Source organism: Solanum tuberosum, unplaced genomic scaffold (assembly GCF_000226075.1).
Source record: "Solanum tuberosum cultivar DM 1-3 516 R44 unplaced genomic scaffold, SolTub_3.0 scf00094, whole genome shotgun sequence".
Classification (NCBI taxonomy): Eukaryota; Viridiplantae; Streptophyta; class Magnoliopsida; order Solanales; family Solanaceae; genus Solanum; species Solanum tuberosum.
The window spans coordinates 817,765-837,397 of NW_006239020.1; the positions used below are offsets into that span (position 1 = coordinate 817,765).

Genomic DNA, 19,633 nt, shown 5'->3' on the forward strand with positions numbered 1-19,633 from the left:
CTTTGGCATTGTTCTTGTTTAAAAGCTGTTCTAGAGACTTTATTTAAAAACTGTTTTATTTGTATTATCACAAGTATTTAACAGTTATTTTCCTCATGAGTGATATTTTCGTGGGATTATTTGTTGTTTAGTTGAGCATATTATGTTTGTTATCCTTCTGTGGTTGGTCCTTTTTTATCCTTGCTTCATTCGAATTCTTTACATGGGCTGATTTTGGTTCTGACTATACAACTGATGACACATACTTCTCTCTTCCTTGTTTAGATTGCAGTTGCACTGGCTGTTGCAGCAATCCCTGAAGGGCTTCCTGCTGTTGTTACAACGTGAGTGTGTGTAACCATGTTCTTTGAATTCTTAATTGGTGCCTGGTATAAGATATCTGGGTATTTTCCAGTTGGGATACTTGCATGGATGTCATTATCTTTACATAATGCTTTCAAACAAAAAAAACAAACTTAAGAGGGTAGAAGAACCAAGAAATATGCCACCAAAATGTTACTGCTGGAGCCAGATGCAAAAGTCATTGTGTGTTTCAGCAAAAAGAGTGACTTCACAGTTAGTCCTCTGCACAGAGAATAAACGTTGAATTTTTTTTAACAGGTGTCTCGTGGCTTAAGATTTATATTCTGATTAGTATGCCATAAAATGAGTTGTCAATTGAACTGTGTATTTCTTGTTATTGGCTTCAAAGATAATCCATGCTTGTTCAAAGTTTCTTTGTTTATCTGTTGAGTTAGTGCTTTGCATATTACATGTAGCCATAATGCTCTTTGTTTAAGTTCTCTGTCCATTCTGATATGCTGCCAGAAAGTTGTCGCTTTAAAACATTTTATGTGCTGATAAGTGATGAGGTGTTTTCATCTTTCCTATATGCAGTGAAACCCCAGTTTAAATAAAAAGGACAGTAAGCTTTTAGGCTAACTTTTGATTTTAGGTAGATGCTGATGGGGAAAAGACTGCAAGACTTTCTCCTCTCAGTTGTTTAGCTATCTCACGTGTCATGGTTCACTTCCTATCTTATTTTCAGTGGTGGATGAATCTTTATGCGGTTGTGTACTTTGTTCTGCATATCTTGAACCTGCTAATGTATGTACTGAGAGTATGTATTGAACATTTGATTAAACAGTATTCTCTTTTAGCTTTGTATATTAGTAAAGCTAAAAATAAATGTTTTCACAGTTCATCTGTTTTCGTAATAGTAGCACCATAGTGGTTTTAGTTAGCTCTCCATTTATACCCGTGAGGTCTCTTTATATATCGATAATTGGGTGTTCGTAGAAAATCATATCTTTTTGTAGGTTTCTTACTTTTCTTTGTATACTTCTTGTATATGGACGTCTTTTTATGCCCATGTTGTTAATATAATTTTTTACTTTATCCAAAAAAACATAGTTCTCCATTTATGTACTGATTTTTTATATTTAATTTTCTCTTTTTGGTCTGTGTTATATGCAGTTATCTTCACTTCAAAGTATAACTTAAGACAAACATATGTTAGTTTTGATGGGAACTTATTGTAAAACACAATCATGAAGTCTGTTCAAGTTTTGCTAAAATGAAAAAGACTATCCTTCCTTCTGTATGTTTGAAATAGTTGATCAAGTATAGCTGCAGTGTGGTAGTTGGAAAACTTAAAAAACACATGCTAAAGTACTAACAAAGATTGAACCTTTTTTAAGTAGTATAGAGCTTTATAGATGTAAAATGTTGTTCCATCAATTACTTCTGGACAAATGGTTTGTATGTCAGGAAATCGACAAAGTGTGACTTGTATCCCATACATCTGCTTACATCTCCTCTCCTGTTTCATGTATCTAGTGCATGAGTCTCTGGTCTTATTGCTAGTGGCATGGGTAGGAGAATATTTTTACTCTCCTTAGTAGTACTTGTGGCAGTCAATAAACCAAGTTCAACCTAAAAAAATCCCAAGTACGATAAAAACAGAGATAGTCACTGAATAATATGTTTCTTATGCTCGATTTTTGGTCAAAATTGAAGAAAAATATTATACACAAGAGTTATCCTCCACCATGGTGTATAAGACTTCCCAACATACTTACCACTATATCTTTTATCATGCTTTGTTATTGTTTAGGTATGTTGCTCAAAGATACGCTTTTGTTCTTTTACGTTTATTTTATGCTCGTTTTCAATCTCCTCTATCCCCTCACCCCTCAAGAAAAAATGAGAAAAAGAAGAGAAAGGTAGAGAATCCTATGTACTTTTATCTGATTATGGCAGGTGTTTGGCCCTTGGGACAAAGCGAATGGCTCGTTTAAATGCTATTGTGAGATTCTTGCCGTCCGTAGAAACCTTGGGCTGCACGACAGTAATCTGCAGTGACAAGACTGGCACTCTCACAACAAATATGATGTCTGTGTCAAAGGTACATTGTAAACTATATACACTATTTCTGTAGTTTTGAACCTTTTCCGCATTCCCTTTCTTCCCAAATGGCCTATCCTACAGAAATATTATATTTTGGGGGAAGGGGTTACTGTAAGCACTTGAAAATGCTAGGCAGGAGCGATCTAGAAAGTGAGGATGTTAGCATAAGTAGAAGTGCAACAGAATATATGCACTGCGATTCAAGCAACCACAAGAAGGTGAAGGTTATGTGACATTAGAAGGGGTTGTGGTGTGTAAATACAGTCAATTCATATGTTTTGGCTCGAAGTTCCATGAGAATGGCATGACTTAGATGAAGATGTAACACATACAATTAAGATAAGATGGTTCAAATTGAGAAGTCTATTGAAATGTTACGCATTAGGAGGATACCTGTCAAAGTTAAATTGCAAGTTCTGTAGAATAATTATGTAAAACTGTTATAAGAGCAGGGATAACATATAGCATTGAGTTATGGGCCTCTAAGATGTCACAACCCAAAACGAGCCATGAGTGGCACCCACACTTAACCTCCTAGGTGGGCGAACCAATGAATTCAACCCCAACTTATATTTATCGTTCATCTTACGAAATACTAACCATAATGCGGAAGCTTAAATCTTATTATATATCGTTTCCCAAAATCTGAAAGTCATCACATCAAGGACATGCAATCTCCAAATACTATGTCTAAGAGTATCAAGACACCAAAATAAATGAATAAAATAGTTTGTGTCTGAAAACTAAGGACATCATGCCATGACCAAGAAAATCCAACACGAGCTTGAATGAATAGCTCACCCTGAACCTGATATGCTGGAGACTGGAGACTGGCTAGAGCTGAGGGCGAGTCTAGTCGCTGGTACATTCGCTGCACTCCACAAAAGGAAAATGAAGAAAATACAAGTTGGTGGTCAGTACAGGGCAACATGTAGTGAGTAGATATCATCGGCCGACTCAAAATAAAAACCAATATGCATAAAGTAATAACATGATATCAACTATAGCAACTTAGCAGGTGACAAACAACAGCCGCCATGAACAAGTGACAACAACATTGAAACAAGTACGAAGCAGTCCACTATATCGAGAACACACATGATGTCTCATGCCTCCACACCACTCTCTTTTGGGAATTAGGTTCTTTGAGATTGAGTACATTTACTTTACTATATTTTCCTTTAATGTTACCGTGCCGGAATGTGACACCCGATCTAATAATATCGTGTCGGAACGTGACACCCGATCCAATAATACCGTGTCGGAATGTGACACCCGATCCAATAATATATTGTGCCGGCTCGTGGAACCCGATCCAAATATATAGTTAATTTATTTGTCATTCTTTATCATCTCTTTCCACTTCCTTAACAATATTTCATTAAGCCTTCTTTATTCAAGGCATCTTTTTAATAGAACAAGTTAAAGATTATGGATTTCGCAGTCTTGGGATTACAGACCAATCACAACAACACATGAATCATCGAAACCACAACAACCAAGTACATAGAGAAATTCATAATATCACTTTATGACTATCAACCACTATTAAGAGTCTATCTAACACATAGAACCTTACCAGTTTCAAAAAAAAAAAAAAAAAGAGTCTATCTAACACATAGAATAAACCATAACCTACCTCCACCAAAGAACCGAAGCCATGTAAGCTAATTCGTCAATTCTTTTCCTTTCTTCAATGCCTCAGATCATTCCCAATCTATCAAGTATGGATAATTTGTACGTAAACAGACTCAATTCTATAACCAAGCTCCTAATCTTGATGCCAACTAACTTGTTAAGCCTCATATTTCTTAAATCTCAAGCCTAGGGTTAAGTCTCAATACATCAAATTATTATAATTTTAAGGAATTAATATAATACAATACTCGTAATATTTAGTTATATATATAAAAATATATTAAAACTTAATTCATAATAATGTGATAGCATCAAGAAATTCTCGTAACCAAAATTACGGGTCAACTAATTAAACCATGATCCACATACAACACCATAACTTCCCCGTACATCCATCCTATATCTAACATATATAATATCTAGTGATTAAACTTTTCAAAACGCCAACCAACCATTATCAATATTGTCCAAAAACAACAAATGAAATTCTTGTCCCCCAAACTTCCAACCAAATACGACCCACTTCCAATTCATATGCAACCGTAATCTAGATTTGAAGAGCACACATTATCCTTTTCCAACTTCTGGTACCTGCAATGTCAGGGATTGCTCAATAGTCTGTAAGTTTCTTTGAAAAGTACTGTTCACCTGGTTCGTGGTGAAAGAGGCTGTTCTAACTCAGGAGAATCTCATGAAGAGGGGCATACATATGTATCAAAGATGCTATTTTTGTGAACAATCTGCAGAGACAATTAACCATCTGTTTCTTCATTGTAGAGTGGTAGGTCAGTTATGGAATCTGTTTAGAGATTCAGAGGTATAGAGTGGACTATGCCTGAAAGAATAGGTCAGTCTCTAGTAAGCTGGAATAAAGGGTAGTGGCAGCACAAACAATGACAGATGAAGAACTGTCCCAGCAGTGATATGGTGGGCCATATGGAAGGAGAGGAATTCTAGGTGTTTTGAGGGCAACAACAGCCCCATGCATAGGATTAAAATGAACTGCATTAGTGCATTATTACTTTTTGTTATTGGTGTAGTAGACATCTTAGGATCCTTATAAGATGAAATAGGTCCTAGAGATAGTTTCTGATCTTACTCTTTTGGATGTAGTTTTTTTGATGTAAATTTTTGGATACCAGCCTTAGTGCTGATGAAATATGTACAAAACCAGTTACCTTTGTCAAAAACAAAAAAAACTGTTCACTGGCTAATGAATTTTTGGTAATACTTTTTTCTGTTCAGATTTGTGTGCTTCATTCATTAAATAATGGTCCAATGAACTCTGAATACGTTGTTAGTGGAACAACTTACGCACCAGAAGGTTTTATATTTGACAGCTTGGGAGCCCAGGTATTCCTTGTTATTCTTGTTCTTGTAGACAGACTTCCAAAGTTCAATTTTGAAGCACAAGTACTTCGTTTGTTTTGATTGCAAGCATTACTGCTGTTGTGTTAGTAGGGCAATGATTGTAACCTATCCCTTAGACATTTTAAGACCTGATAAGTATTTCTTTGCATCTCTATTATCATCATAAGTGAAGGATTTTGCCCAAAAAAAATCAGATTTTTTTTCCCAAATATTTTTTTTTGTCATTTGGAGATGCAACATGCAAGGGAAAGCAGATGGTCTCTTAAAGACAATGTGTGGCCTTGTGCTGGTGTGATGCTGGAGGAGGCTTTTGGACCCTCAAAAGTTGTGAATTTTCCTTTTGCATTGAGAATTTTTAAAAGCCCCTCAATATTGTCATTTCTCCCTGCTAAATATTTTTCCTATCTTCTCAGCTCCTCCCTCATGAATGACATATATGAACAAAGAAATTAAAAAATAATTACGTTAAGTGAAATATCAATTGTTTAGTGTCGCTTTTTAAGAAGACGTCCATTCGCAAGGAAAAGCATGCCTTAGAACCTTGATGAAGACACAAAAGCTAACATTAAGAGAGGCGAAGCGCTCAACATGTTTTGGGCCTCACTTTTGGGCTAAAGCATGCTTTTGACAACACTACTAAGGACCCTCTATGATGAGTTTGCTAAACTCTCTATGATGAGTTTGCTACACTCCGAGATTCTTGGAAAAGAAATACATTTTTCCCATGTATGAAGTCTAAATGATTTGCATAACCTTTGCACATGCAAAAGCTGGGAAGTGGGTGGCTTCTTGATGAGATCGTGTACATTTTCTTTCAGTAGAATTTCTGAGACATACTTTAGTTGCGAAATAACCTGATCTTGACTGAGCAACCTCAATACCTAAAAAGTACTTCAGTCTTTCGAAGTCTTTAGTCTGAAAGTGCTGAAAGAGATGTTTCATTTGGTAATACCGTCCTGATTATTGCTGGTGATAATATGATATTGTCAACAATAACTTTGAGAAATATAGGAGAAAAATATTATTAAATTGTAGTTGTGTCTACATTATTACATTGAGGATCCTATTTATAGACACTAGAATACAATTCTTTACCAAGTAGGATACTATTTACTATTCCTATTCTCACTTAAATAAGATTGTATAAACTTATTCCTATTCTAATAGGATTGTGTAAATCTATTCCTATTCTAATAGGATTGTATAAACCTATTCCTATTCTAACCCCCCCCCCCCTCAAGCTAGTGCATACAATTCATGTACCTAGCTTGTTACATATGTAATTAATACGAGGATCAATGATGGGCTTGGTAAGATATTTGCAAGTTGATAAGTTAACTTCACAAAATTGACAGTCAATCTCAATGTGCTTAATCTTCTCATGAAATACTGAATTTGATGCATAATGCCGATAAAACACAGAGTGATAAAATTACAGTGTTGAACTTCCCAAACCAAATGTGCAAAGACTGTTTCAGACTCAGACCGTAGAGTGACTCACATAATCGACATACAAGGCTGCTTAACTCCCCCTGAGCAACAAAGTGCTGAAGATCTTGTATAAAGTATATGGATTGGAATCAATAGATGAGTCGATATTAGACAAGTCACCGAAAAACTGACCGGAACATGCTCATATGCCCGGAGTATTAGATTTGATGGCTAAAAGTGGTCACAATCTAAGAAATAAAATTATATGGGTAGGGTTGGAATGATGTCACGACCCAACTAGAAAATAGAAATTATATAGGATAGTTCGAATTGATTGAACGACCCCATTGAAAAAGAGAAATAATATGGGTAGGGTCGGAATTATGGCACGACCCTACTGAAAAAGAAAAATTATACGGGTAGGGTTGGAATGATGGTACAACCCTACACAAATCAGATTTGAGGAGTCACTGAAAAGACGAATGGAATTATGCAAATCAAAACTGAGGAGTCAGTGAAAAGACACATGATGCTATGCAACTCAGATATGAAAAAATAGTTCAGAAAAATCCACGGTACTACACAAATAAACTATGATAAGTAGTCCGGAGAGATGCACGGTGCTACACAAATCAGATATGCAAAAAAAATGTAGTCATCGGAAGGATGGCACGGTGCTACACAAATTAAATATGAAAAAGTAGTCACTGGAATGATGGTACAGTGCTACACAAATTAAATATGAAAAAACAGTCACCGGAAAAGATGGCATGGTCAAAACAGCAAATATAAATGGGTGGTTGAGAGGTTTCAATGTAGCGAGGAAAGAAGGGATAATCTGGAGGTGACTCATTTGCAGTATGCAGATGATACCCTTATTTTTTGTGATGCAGATGAAGAACAAATAAAAATTTTGAGGGTGATATTGGTTCTCTTTGAAGGGATGTCAGGATTACACATCAATTGGGGAAAGAGCTTTCTTTATCCGATCAATGAGGTCACAACCACGCAATCCCTAAATGCAATTCTGGGAGGAGGGATTGGTAGTCTGCCAACAATGTACTTGGGTATGCCTTTAGGGGCAAACTCAAAAGTCTAACGAAATCTGGAACAATGTGGTTGAAAAATGTGAGAAGAAATTGGCAATGTGGAAAAGACGGTACTTATCACTAGGGGGTAGATTAACCCTCATCAACTCCGTGTTAGATTCCTTGCCAACTTGTATGATGTCCTTGTTCCCTATACCAGCAAAAATCATTAGTAGGCTAGACAGAATCAGGAAGAAGTTTTTGTGGCAAGGAAATAAAGACAGGAAAAGCTACCACTTGGTCAAATGGGAATCTCTGATAATTGACAAGAAGTTTGGAGGTTTGGGGATAAAGAATTTGGATACTCATAGTAAGGCACTCAGAATGAAATGGCTATGGAAGTATGCCAATGATAAAGAGGCACTATAGGGAAGAGTCATAGAAGCTAAGTATGAGGAGGAAGACAGATGGATGACTAAGGACATTACAACTCCTTGTGGAGTTAACTTATGGAGATCCATCAGAGATCTCTGGAATGAACTGAAGTGCTTCTTCAAGATCAAGGTGAACAATGGGGCTAAAACTAGGTTCTGGAAAGATGAATGGCATGAAGAAGGCAACTTAGAAAGGTTATTCCAGATATCTACTCATTAGTACTACACCAACCGAGTACCATGGCAGAATTATGGACAACAGAGGGATGGAGATTCAACTTCAGAAGGCAATTCAATGATTGGGAAATACCAAGAATGGAAGATTTCATCAACAAGATTGAGCAATTCAGTGGGTTGGGAACAGATGAAGATGAACTATGGTGGAAGGGAGATGAGAAAGGCACATACAAAGTGAGCAAAGCGTACAGGAAAATGAACCACAACCAACAACCAACAACCAACCAGTTAGGTTAGAAATGGGGAAAAGACAAGCTTCTTGGGAGATGACTGGCATGAGATGGGGATTCTGAGGAATATCTACCCAGATATCCACAACTTAATGTTAAATCAGCAAAGAACAATTGCAGGAATGTGGACACCTGATGGGTGGGAAATCAGTTTCAGAAGACAAGTAAATGACTGGGAAATCACAAGAGTTGCAGATTTCCTTAACACTATTGGCCAGGGTAGGCAAAGCATACAGATGGTTGAATAGTCACAATCAACAGAATGTCAACTGGCCCTGGAGAACTATATGGAAAGTGAATATACCGTACAAGGTATCATGTTTTATTTGGCTCCTATCTAAGGAAGCTGTCCTTACACAAGACAATCTGATGAAAAAAGGGGATAATTTTATGTCCGAGGTGTGTTTTTTGTGGAGAACAAGCAGAAACTGTTCGACATTTGTTCCTTCACTACAAGATCAACATGTCAGCTTTGGAGGCTATTCATAAAACTTAAAGGTTTCTCCTGGACTATGCCAGGAAAGGTTACAGAGGCCCTTCAAAGTTGGGAAGAAGTTGGGGTTCTGGCAAGAAGCAGATGTAGATGGAGAATCATACCAGCCAGCATATGGTGGACAATCTAGAAGGAGAGAAATTCTAGGTGTTTTGAGAACATAGAAAATAGTATAGAACAGATCAAATTGAATTGTATCTTGATTCTATGTTTTTGGTGTAATCAAATTCGGTCTAATGATCCTGTATCTATTATTGATGTGTTAGATTCATTATAGACATGGGATCATAGGATCTGGATTTACTTGTAAATATGGCTCTAGTACAGCCCATGTATTGATCTTTTTCTATCAATAGACACAAAGTTACCGTTTCAAAAAAAAAATACCATATAAAGTGGCATGCTTTGTGTGGCTTTTGGCAAAGGAGGCCGTGCTTACCCAAGAGAACCTAATGAAAAGAGGGGTAATTTTAAGCCCCAGGTGCTTCTTGTGTGGGGAGCAGGCAGAAACTGTGAATCATCTATTCCTACATTGTAGAATCACAGGACAACTATGGAGATTGTTTTTGAACCTCAGAGGAATAGCATGGAGCATGCCTCGGAAAATTACAGATGCCTGAGGCCTTAACAAGCTGGGTTGTTGGCCAAGAATAGAGTCAGGTGGAGGATAGTCCCAGCAGGCATTTGGTGGACAATATGGAAGGAAAGGAATTCTAGGTGTTTTGAGAGCATAGAGAACAATATGCAACAGATTAAGCTTAATTGCATCTTGCTACTGTGTTTTTGGTGTAATCAGTTACTTTTAAATGATCCTGTCTCTATCATTGATGTTTTAGACTCATTATAGACATAGGATCATAGAATCATAGATGTAGGTAGTACTTTGTAAATATGGGGATGCTACAACTCTTGTATGATTCAGATTCTAACATATATAGAAAAAGTTACCAGTTTCAAAAAAAAGATGGCACGGTGCTACAAGTTAGATATAAAAGAATAGTCACCGGAGTGATGACACGGTGCTTACATAAATCAAATATGATAAAATAGTCACCGGAAAGATACACGGTGACCCAACTTTTGCTAACATAATTGTTGGCCAGACGGGCGGAATACAAGGAGGTTCACAAATTCTCCCCCATAACCAAAACTCTCAAAACGTTAGGACTACATTGTGAATGTTAATTAAGTTAGAAGGAACAAACCTATATTTATAGAGTCCTAAACCTTTTCCTACAAGAAAATGATTAGTCAAATATTAAAAAAATTTCCTAAAAGGAAAACCTATTTATGGTAAGAAAGTCGGGGCAAATAAAACCCAACAAATCTCTCCCTTGGCCTGAATTTCTGACAAAATAAAATTGTCCACCTTCACATAATCTTTAAGATCTTTCACCTCTTCTCCATAATCTCCTCCATCAAATTTACGTCTTGACAGAGAGGTCTCTGAAACAATTTCTCCAACAAAAATCTTCATTACTGTAAAAAAGGTTGCGGCTAGAACTACACCCGCCAAGATGAACACCATCTCTAACCATGGTTCTGATACCATGTGAGAAATATAGGAGAAAAATATTATTGAATTGTAGTTGTGTCTACATTATTACATTGACATCCTATTTATAGACACTAGAATACAATCCTTTATCAAGATACTATTTACTATTCCTATTCCTATTTAAATAAGATTGTATAAACCTATTCCTATTTAAATAAGATTGTGTAAACCTATTCCTATTCTAATAGGATTGTATAAACCTATTCCTATTCTAACGATAACCACCATAAATAGATAGATTTGGAGCAGAATGTTGATGAACCATAGAGTGATAAGTTTTACTACAAGTTCATGCCAAACTCCTAAATTATTATGTGACTGTTTCTGGCCATAGAGTGACTAGTGCTATAGACATACGAAGCTACTAGACTCCCTCTGAGCAACAAAATTAGGTGGTTCCTCCGTATAAACTTCATCCTCAATACCCTTCGGGGCGGCCCGGGCTTTGGACTTCCATGTTGGAGGTCTCAAGTTCGAAACCCCTTGCCTGGGAAAGCAAGGGGTTTGCCTTTTGGGTCAAGGTTGCACCGGGCTTGCCTAGTACGAGTTACCTCTCCTGTGTGGTTTGCGAACTATTGTATAGGGGCGGAGGTTTTACCCTGTGCTCACCCAAAGGGTCGCGGCCGCGGGTTTCCCTTGTCATTAATAAAAAAAAACTTCATCCTCAATACCATTATGGAGAAAAACGTTCTTGTGGAGAATGTGAAACATAAGCAAAAGAATTTATTACCAGAAATATGATCAAAAGTGTTGGAGTCCAGGACTCACAGTCCAAGGGTATAAGAATGTTAACACAAGCAAAAGAATTACCAGGAACAAAAGTCTGAGTCTGAGCAACTAAGACTACTCATGGAGATGTCTGCTTAATTGCTCAATACAGAAGGAATTTATTTATCCTCCTTCAGATAAGGAACCATTTACAGCCTCAAAAAAGATAAAGGAACCATTTAGCCATGTAGTTTACCAAGGATAGCTGAAGTATACACTACATATACACTCAGTTATATATGGTGTGAATACGTATGTATTATACATATAGGTATGTTTATTATATGTATAAGTATGTATATTATATGCAAATGTATGTATATTATATGTGTATTAGTATAAAGTATACACTACTTATACACTGTGTACATATTTTGTGAACTAGATGGCCTAAAGGTATTGGGCTGTAATTTTCTCTAAAGAAAACCCCTAATTACACCCGGTGCAGTATAAGCAACATGAGCATTTTAGGTGGTCTACCATGCAGAGAATTACATACTTCACTAAAAAAGTTATTGAATGGCTGTAACACTGCACAAACACGTCAGAAAATTCACTGGAAAAATGAAAAGTGATCGGAACTTGAAGAAAATAGTATGCTGGGCTCGAAATCATGGTATGATCCCAACCAAAAAAAAGAACTGCTCTGAAAATTGGCTGCAAACTGCCTCACGCGCTGAAGCATGTGTTGGACATGCCAGAGGCATTGGAGCTTTGTCAAGCACGTGAGGGTGCATCATTGGGGATTCTGCTGAAGCAGTTTTCTGGGGTTTGGTCGCCAGATCTTGCTGGGCCTTGACTACTGGCAGAAAAGGAGATGGCACAGGGAAAATCTAGAAGTCACAGGAAAGAAGGCATGGTGATTGACTATCCTATTCCTGAGATTTCTTACGGTCTCTCTAATACCATGTGAAAAATAAAAACACGAGAAATAATAATAAGATGCATTAACTACATTATTACACTAAGCCCTATTAATACAAAGTACATTATAATCCTTTTCCATGTCGCACACTATATATGTTAAATACTCTAGAAGCATTATAGGATAAAATTATTTGTTTGCTACTTGCTTCTGTTTTCCATAGTATATTTATTTAGTAGTTTATTTAATTTTGGTGTTCTGTGCAGCTAGAGATTCCTGCTCAGTATCCTTGTCTACTTCATATAGCAATGTGCTCAGCTCTATGCAATGAGTCTGTTATACAATACAACCCAGATAAGAGAATTTATGAGAAGATTGGTGAATCAACTGAAGTTGCCCTCCGTTTGCTGGCAGAAAAAGTTAGTCTGGACTTTGGCTTGCATGTCGCTTCTTTATTTATTCCTTATCTCCAATTTATATGGCATTTCTTTTTATTTTGTAGAAGTCCCAAATGTTTAACATTGTTTTACTGATAACATTATTTCCTAAGGCCATACAATTTTCAAGCTTTATAGTTTATCTAATTCTTCAAATTTTAAATAATTTGATTATTCCTATCAATCTGGCTATGCAACCATTATTTTATTATTTCCTTTCACCATTTCTTGTATAGTAAGTCAAATTAACATTTCAAATTCCGATAGGTCTATTAAAAAGGGACAGAGGAAGTATTTGTTTAGTATATGTACATATTACAGCACATAAATTGATTATGTGACTGATAATCAGATGTAACTCTATGCTTATTCTCTTATCAATTATTGTCAGATTGGTCTTCCTGGTTTTGATACAATGCCCTCTGCTTTAAATATGCTAAGCAAGCATGAACGGGCCTCTTACTGTAATCGGTATTGGGAAAGCCAATTTAAAAAGGTGAGGTATGTTTCCACTTTATTTATTTTGTGCTGGAGATAATCAAAATCTAAGACTTGCATTCACATTCTTATGGAATTTCAAACTAACTTGCTTTTGCTGAAACATGAAAAAAGTCATGTTTGAGCTCTCCGTATAGGAGTGTTTTTCATGTTGCCGAACACATTAGGGATCATGTTTGTCTTACAAAAGTGTTCCAAATGATTTTCCCAATTGGTTTGTAGTAAAATGTTGCTTCCCATTGAGATGATAGTAACTCCCTTTTATGAAATGCTTACTACAGCAGTCAAATGTTTGCAATAGTTTTTTCGTGGGAAATACGGCGAATGTAATTATTTTCACCATTTGGATCCTCACATTTGTTAAAGACATCATGCGTCAATTGTTGTTTCTTGTTTGCATATGCCTTCTGAACTTTTAATGTAAACAAAATGCTAAGAGGAATTCTAGGTAAAGATTCTTACAAGTAAAAAAATCTAAAAGAGCATTACAGAGCACCAACTTCCGCTACGTGGGTCTGGAGAAAAGCTGGACGACCTATAGAGAAAAAAAATCATTGCAAGTTTTGCAAATTCCAAGTAGTCCGCAATATTAGGGTCCCAAAACGTGAAAGATCTTGAACGACCTGCGTGGGCTACCCTTAGATTTGTTAGCTAATTCAGTCTAGATTGTAAATTTGTTTTGTTTAATCAGTTAGAGGCTGTTTGGATTGGCTTAGCTTAAGTTCTTTTGTCTTTAAGATCTTTTTCTACTTTTTGTGGTGTTTCGAAAAGAAAAATGTGTTTTTTAGCACTTACTTTTAGGCCAAAAAAATACAAAAATAAGCTAAAAGCTAAAAGTTGGGTATTCCCAACTTACGATTTTTAGCTTTTACTAGCTTATAACTTATTTTAGAAAAGCCAATCCAAATGCCCTCTTAGTTCAGCATAGAACATAATTCTGCCAAGGAAGATTGCAAGTAACTGTTACATGAATGAGTCAGAGCTTGTCCCTTTTTGCGCTTGGCTACTGTGTCTGTGCGATCTTTGCTGTTTATAGTAGCATGCCAGGGTTCTATAAACTATTTATCCTTAGATTTTCTTAAATTTCTCACCCTTTCCCCTTTCTCTTGTCTCCTAACACTTGCTGCTCTACACTGCTGATAAATGCATTGTTTATCTGCACTTGAAGAAATCATGAAAGGCTAATTTTAGAGTTTTTAGAATCAATACCTTTCATTTTCCTTCTCCTGGAAATCAAGTTGCTTTATTAATTTGTTTGATTATATGATTTTGACACATGAAAAGCATTTAAAGACCAGATTTACTGCTATGCATGTCATTATATTCATCTTTACTTATTCCATAACTTGCAGGTTTCTTTATTGGAATTTTCACGTGATCGCAAAATGATGAGTGTGCTTTGTAACCGGAAGCAGATGGAGATAATGTTCTCAAAAGGAGCTCCAGAAAGCATACTTTCAAGATGTACCAATATACTGTGTAATGATGATGGTTCTACGGTCCCTCTTTCTGCACATATTAGAGCTCAGTTGGAAGCAAAGTATAATAGGTTAGGCCTTTTCTTTTTTTTGTGATGGTTGTATTTTTTTCTACAAGTCTGGCACGTGCGTGAATGGGATATTTGAATCCAGATAGTTCAGATTGGAAACCTGTATTCTGTTTGCTTTTTGAATAGGTAAGTTAACATTATATTAAAATTAGAGCAACCTAGCACTCAGATGGGGCAAGGCATAATATCGGTTAGGGATCCTTCATTACAAAAAGGTGGAACCCATAGGCAACCCCTTAAAGTTGGCACCAACTATAACTTAGACACCTCATGTAGGCCTTGTGTATTTTTAACACCCCTCAAATAAGGCCCCGCTGTGTCATTTTGACACTTTTTGCTGACGTAGCACATTGTGTGTGATGCACCCATTCTTAGCGTTTGAGGAGCATCTTTTTTTTTGTATTTTTTTTCATTCTTCTTCTTTTGCACTTTTTATCCCTACCACTTGCTCCACCTTCCACCATAAAAATCTTTATGGAGAACCTTGCAAAACATGGAAAAAAAACCAAAAAACCATCACACTAATGAAAAACTTTATAAGAACATGAAAGAACAAAACACGAAAAATTGAAAGAAAAATGAAGGAAGAATCCTATCATTTCTGCCGGAACCTTGCCAGTCAATCACTATCGATAAAATAGTCCTCCAAACCAAATTTGAAGCGATAAAGAAAAAAGAAAATGAATTATAAACTATTGAAAACCAAAAAAAAAAGAAGTGGAAGAAGAACAAAGGGACAATGTCACGAAGAAAGGGGAGGCGGGGTATAGAAAATAGGTTATTTTTGTTGAAAATTAGTTTTTTCTTTTTTTTTCGTATAATTTATTTTATAAACTATTATTTTACTCTCAAATGCCACATGTCCTCTTTTAATTAATCATCATGCCATGTCGTCCGCGAGTGTATTACACTGTTATTTTAGATGATTGTAAAAAAAGTGTCAAAATGACACAATGGGACCCTACTGCAGGTGCCTAAAATGAACAAGACCTACTTGAGGTGCATAAGTGAAAGTTGATGCCAACTTTAAGGGGCTGCTGATGAGTTCTGCCTTTTACAAAATACAAAAGGATGGACTCCTTCTAGCATGCTATTTTCATCCTTTACATCCGGTAGATTACACTAAAAAGCATCAGCCATAAACATTTGTCTTTCAGTTTTTGTATGGTATCTTCCTTCCCTTTGAAACATCTGGTACCCTTTTCCTTCCATATTACTGAACAGACACAAGCAGGCACCGTCTTCCATATCTTCCTCAATAGTTTTCTGATCCCCTTGTAAGCCCAGCAGTTGAGTAAGTCTTTAACTGTGTATGGCATGAGAAATATCATCCTGAATAACCTGTAGAAAAGTGACCAACTCTGGTTGGCAATTGAGCAATGCAAAAAGAGGTGATTAAGCTTTCCACCTCACTATTACATATAAAGCATATGATGCATAACATCATTCCCCTTCTCTATAGGTTGCAGTGAGTGAGGCATGCATTATGAGTGAACAGCCACATAAAACCTGTAATATTACCGATACTTTCTGAAGTTCTGATTTCACTTATCTGTAAAAGGAATGATAGTTGTGGAGGGTAATCTTTTTGATAACCAAGAAATCTTCGCGGTCCACACACTATTTAAAACTCAGTGGATAATGGGCCCACCTCTTCACCCTTCTCCACTTAAATACCATATTGTTGTCGCGTTATGCCCATAATCTCACATCACGCACAACATTCTTATCAGTTAGACCAAAGCCTTGGGGGCTTGATATATATGGATAATTTTTTTTTGATCAAGTAAGGTTTTCATTGACAATAACAAGGCCAACTTGTCCATATATAAGAGATATACCAAAAAGGAGACCTACAAAATATGGTTCTCTCCAAAAGACATCCAATCCTCTATACAAACATGAACTACATTTGTGCACCAAAAGAAAATAAGGGATCAAAAACTACTTCTCAATTGAGTAAAGCTCATCTCCAGCCCTTCAAAAGCTCTCCTATTCTCTCTTTCGAAATGACCAAGCTAGAGGAGTAACATTCCATGCATTGTGGCTTCTTCTCCTAGCTCCACTCTTCCAACTAATCATCAACTCCTTCACTGATCTTGGCATTACCTGAGTGACACCAAGCCACGTAAACATATCTTCTCATAACATCGTGGCTAATTTGCAATATAATAAAATATGATCCGCATCGTCACCAGTCTCCTTACATAGGAAACACCAACTCATGTGGACAACCTATTGCTTCCTAAGGTTTTCTGATGTCAAAATCACCCCTCCAGTAGCTAGCCACGTGAAGAAGCACACCTTTCATGTCAACCTTCGTTATTCATACCGCACCATATGGAAAAATATCCTCCACCCTTACCAGAAGCTTCTTATAGAAGGACTTGACAGAAAACACTTTGTTATTCCCCAACTTCTCTCTACTCAAATCATTGGGTCTGTCAACTTCTCACATTTCTTTTGGAGTAATTTAGCAATCTCTGAAGTTCGGTCACCTCCCAATCCTGGAAATTCCTTTTGAACCTCAAATCTCTAAAAGTTCCATCCCCTTGTGTCCTCCTAACTTGCTGAACAAATAACTCCCTTTGGCATGAAACCATATACAGTAGGGGAATTTATCCTTAAGCACCAAACTTCCACACCACTGTTGCCCCCAAAAAACTAACTCTACTCTCCTGCCAACCCTAAAAGTAATGTTATCATCCAAAGCATCCCACCCCTTCGTTATATTCCTCCACACACCACATTCGAAAGGCATAGTGATCACTTTTGTTCTCCATTCCCCCTCCATTTCACCGTATATTCCAGCTATAACCCCTCTCCATAAAGCTTCTCCCTCAACCCCAAATCTCCACAACCATTTAAATAGAAGAGCTTTATTGAAAGTCTTCAAGTTTTTAATCCCAAATCCTCCGTACTGTTTAGGAGATGTCATAGATTCCCATCAAACTAAGTGAAACTTCTTTGCTCCGTCCGCCGCATCCCAAAGAAAATCTCTTTGCAACCTCTCCATCTTACCTATAACATAGCAAGGTGCATTGAACATGGACATGCAATATTTAGGGATACTCAATAGCGTGCTCCTTATATGCACTTCTTTGCCTCCTTTGGATGAGTATCTTTCTGCCACCTAGCTATGTCTTCTCTACCCTCTGAATGACAGGATTCCAAACAGTGAGATCCTTGTTCGACACACCAGAGGCAATCCTAGGTAGGTAGTGGGGGAGAGCCCCTACCCAGCACTACAAGACATGGACAAGCATGCCAATATTATCTACTACACCAACGAGTATGATCTCACATTTACTAAGGTTGATTTAAGCCTTGAAATCACTTGCAATCAAGTTAGAGCTTGTCCAAGGTAGTCCAACTTGATCACATCAGCATCACAACATATATAGTTGGTATGCCTAAGTGATTTCTTCCCATATGTCTAAACCTTGGTGGATAGAATTACTCGGTACTTGTGCAGGTGAGAGGTATGGGCACTTAATGGAATAGTTGAGGTGTGTGCAAGTTGACTATCATTCCACCGGTGAAAAAATAATTTTACCTCTCTGCAAGTGTTAAAAATTGAATTTAATGATGATAGGATATAAGAGGTATCTAGGAGTTAAATATTGTGTTTTGTTGCATTGTGTTTACCCTTGGGCGGGTAAATTAATAACTATATCAGGCACAAATCCAAGATGGAAGGACATATGTATTGTAGTTGTTTTTCTTTGTCTTGTGATGGGGAATGTTAGATATTCTCTACTCAAATGTATGGTTTCCTTTGTATGTGAAATTTATACCAAGGCACCAAAGTTCTAATACAAACAGAGGCAATACTAAGTGAATTCTTTCAAGACTACTTAGACTACTCAAGTTTTGGTGGATAAAGTTATCTGGTACATGTGTTAGGTAGTAGGTGTCTGGTGGATTAGTCATGTGCACATAACTCATAAGTTGGCTGAAATGGCAGTGCTATCTAAACAGAGTTGTACTAAGACACCAATTAATAGACAGACCATTTCAAGCCTTATGGCCCATGCTAATTGTTAAGTTTCTTTTAGAACATTTTACAAGAACTTTGAGATTTCATAATATGTAATTAGTTGAGTTTCAGAAGAGCTTTAAATGATTGGGAAATTGACAGACTAGCAAGCTTTTTCGGAACTTTAGAACAGTTCAAAGGTACATCAACTGAGGCAGATTGCTTGATATGGTTAAGGAATAAGGAGAACAAATTTACAGTGAAAGCAGCATACCGAGTACTCACAACCTCAAACAATCAGAGTGGGACCTGGCCTTGGAAGATGATCTGGAGGGGTAAGATCCCTCACAAAGTTGCATGCTTCTCTTGGTTGCTAGCCAGAGAAGTTGTACTCACACAAGATACACTCATGAAGAGAGGTTTCAATCTTTGCTCAAGGTGTTTTCTCTGTGGTAAGGAAGCAGAGACAATCTCTCATATCTTTCTTCACTGTAGCTGGATTGACCAGTTGTGGAATATTTTCATTAACTTGAGGGGCATTAACTGGACTATGCCGGGAAGAGTATCTGATGTATTGAAATGCTGGAACAGTGATACCAATCCCTCTAATCAGAAAGAGAGATGGAAAATTGTCCCAGCTTGCATTTGGTGGATTGTGTGGGGAGAAAGAAACAAAGTTTGGTTTGAAGACAAAACCATTAGTATATAGAAACTAAAGTTGAAATGTTT

The 19,633-nt window shown here is 36.9% G+C and overlaps 1 protein-coding gene across 4 annotated transcripts in view; it reads left to right on the forward strand.

The window, feature by feature from the left end:
• The window catches only part of LOC102595434 (calcium-transporting ATPase 3, endoplasmic reticulum-type), a 69,480-nt gene that overhangs the window by 22,421 nt on the left and 27,426 nt on the right, over positions 1-19,633 (forward strand). For all 4 annotated transcript variants that reach the window (XR_001473495.1, XR_001473496.1, XM_006347803.2 and 1 more), the window contains exons 14-19: positions 265-323; positions 2,242-2,386; positions 5,272-5,379; positions 12,708-12,860; positions 13,270-13,374; positions 14,729-14,925. Coding sequence is in view for 2 of the 4 variants with exons in the window: in XM_006347803.2 (XP_006347865.1) it covers positions 265-323; positions 2,242-2,386; positions 5,272-5,379; positions 12,708-12,860; positions 13,270-13,374; positions 14,729-14,925 (767 nt within the window). In the remaining 2 variants the exon portion in view is untranslated. The remainder of the gene's footprint in view (positions 1-264; positions 324-2,241; positions 2,387-5,271; positions 5,380-12,707; positions 12,861-13,269; positions 13,375-14,728; positions 14,926-19,633) is intronic.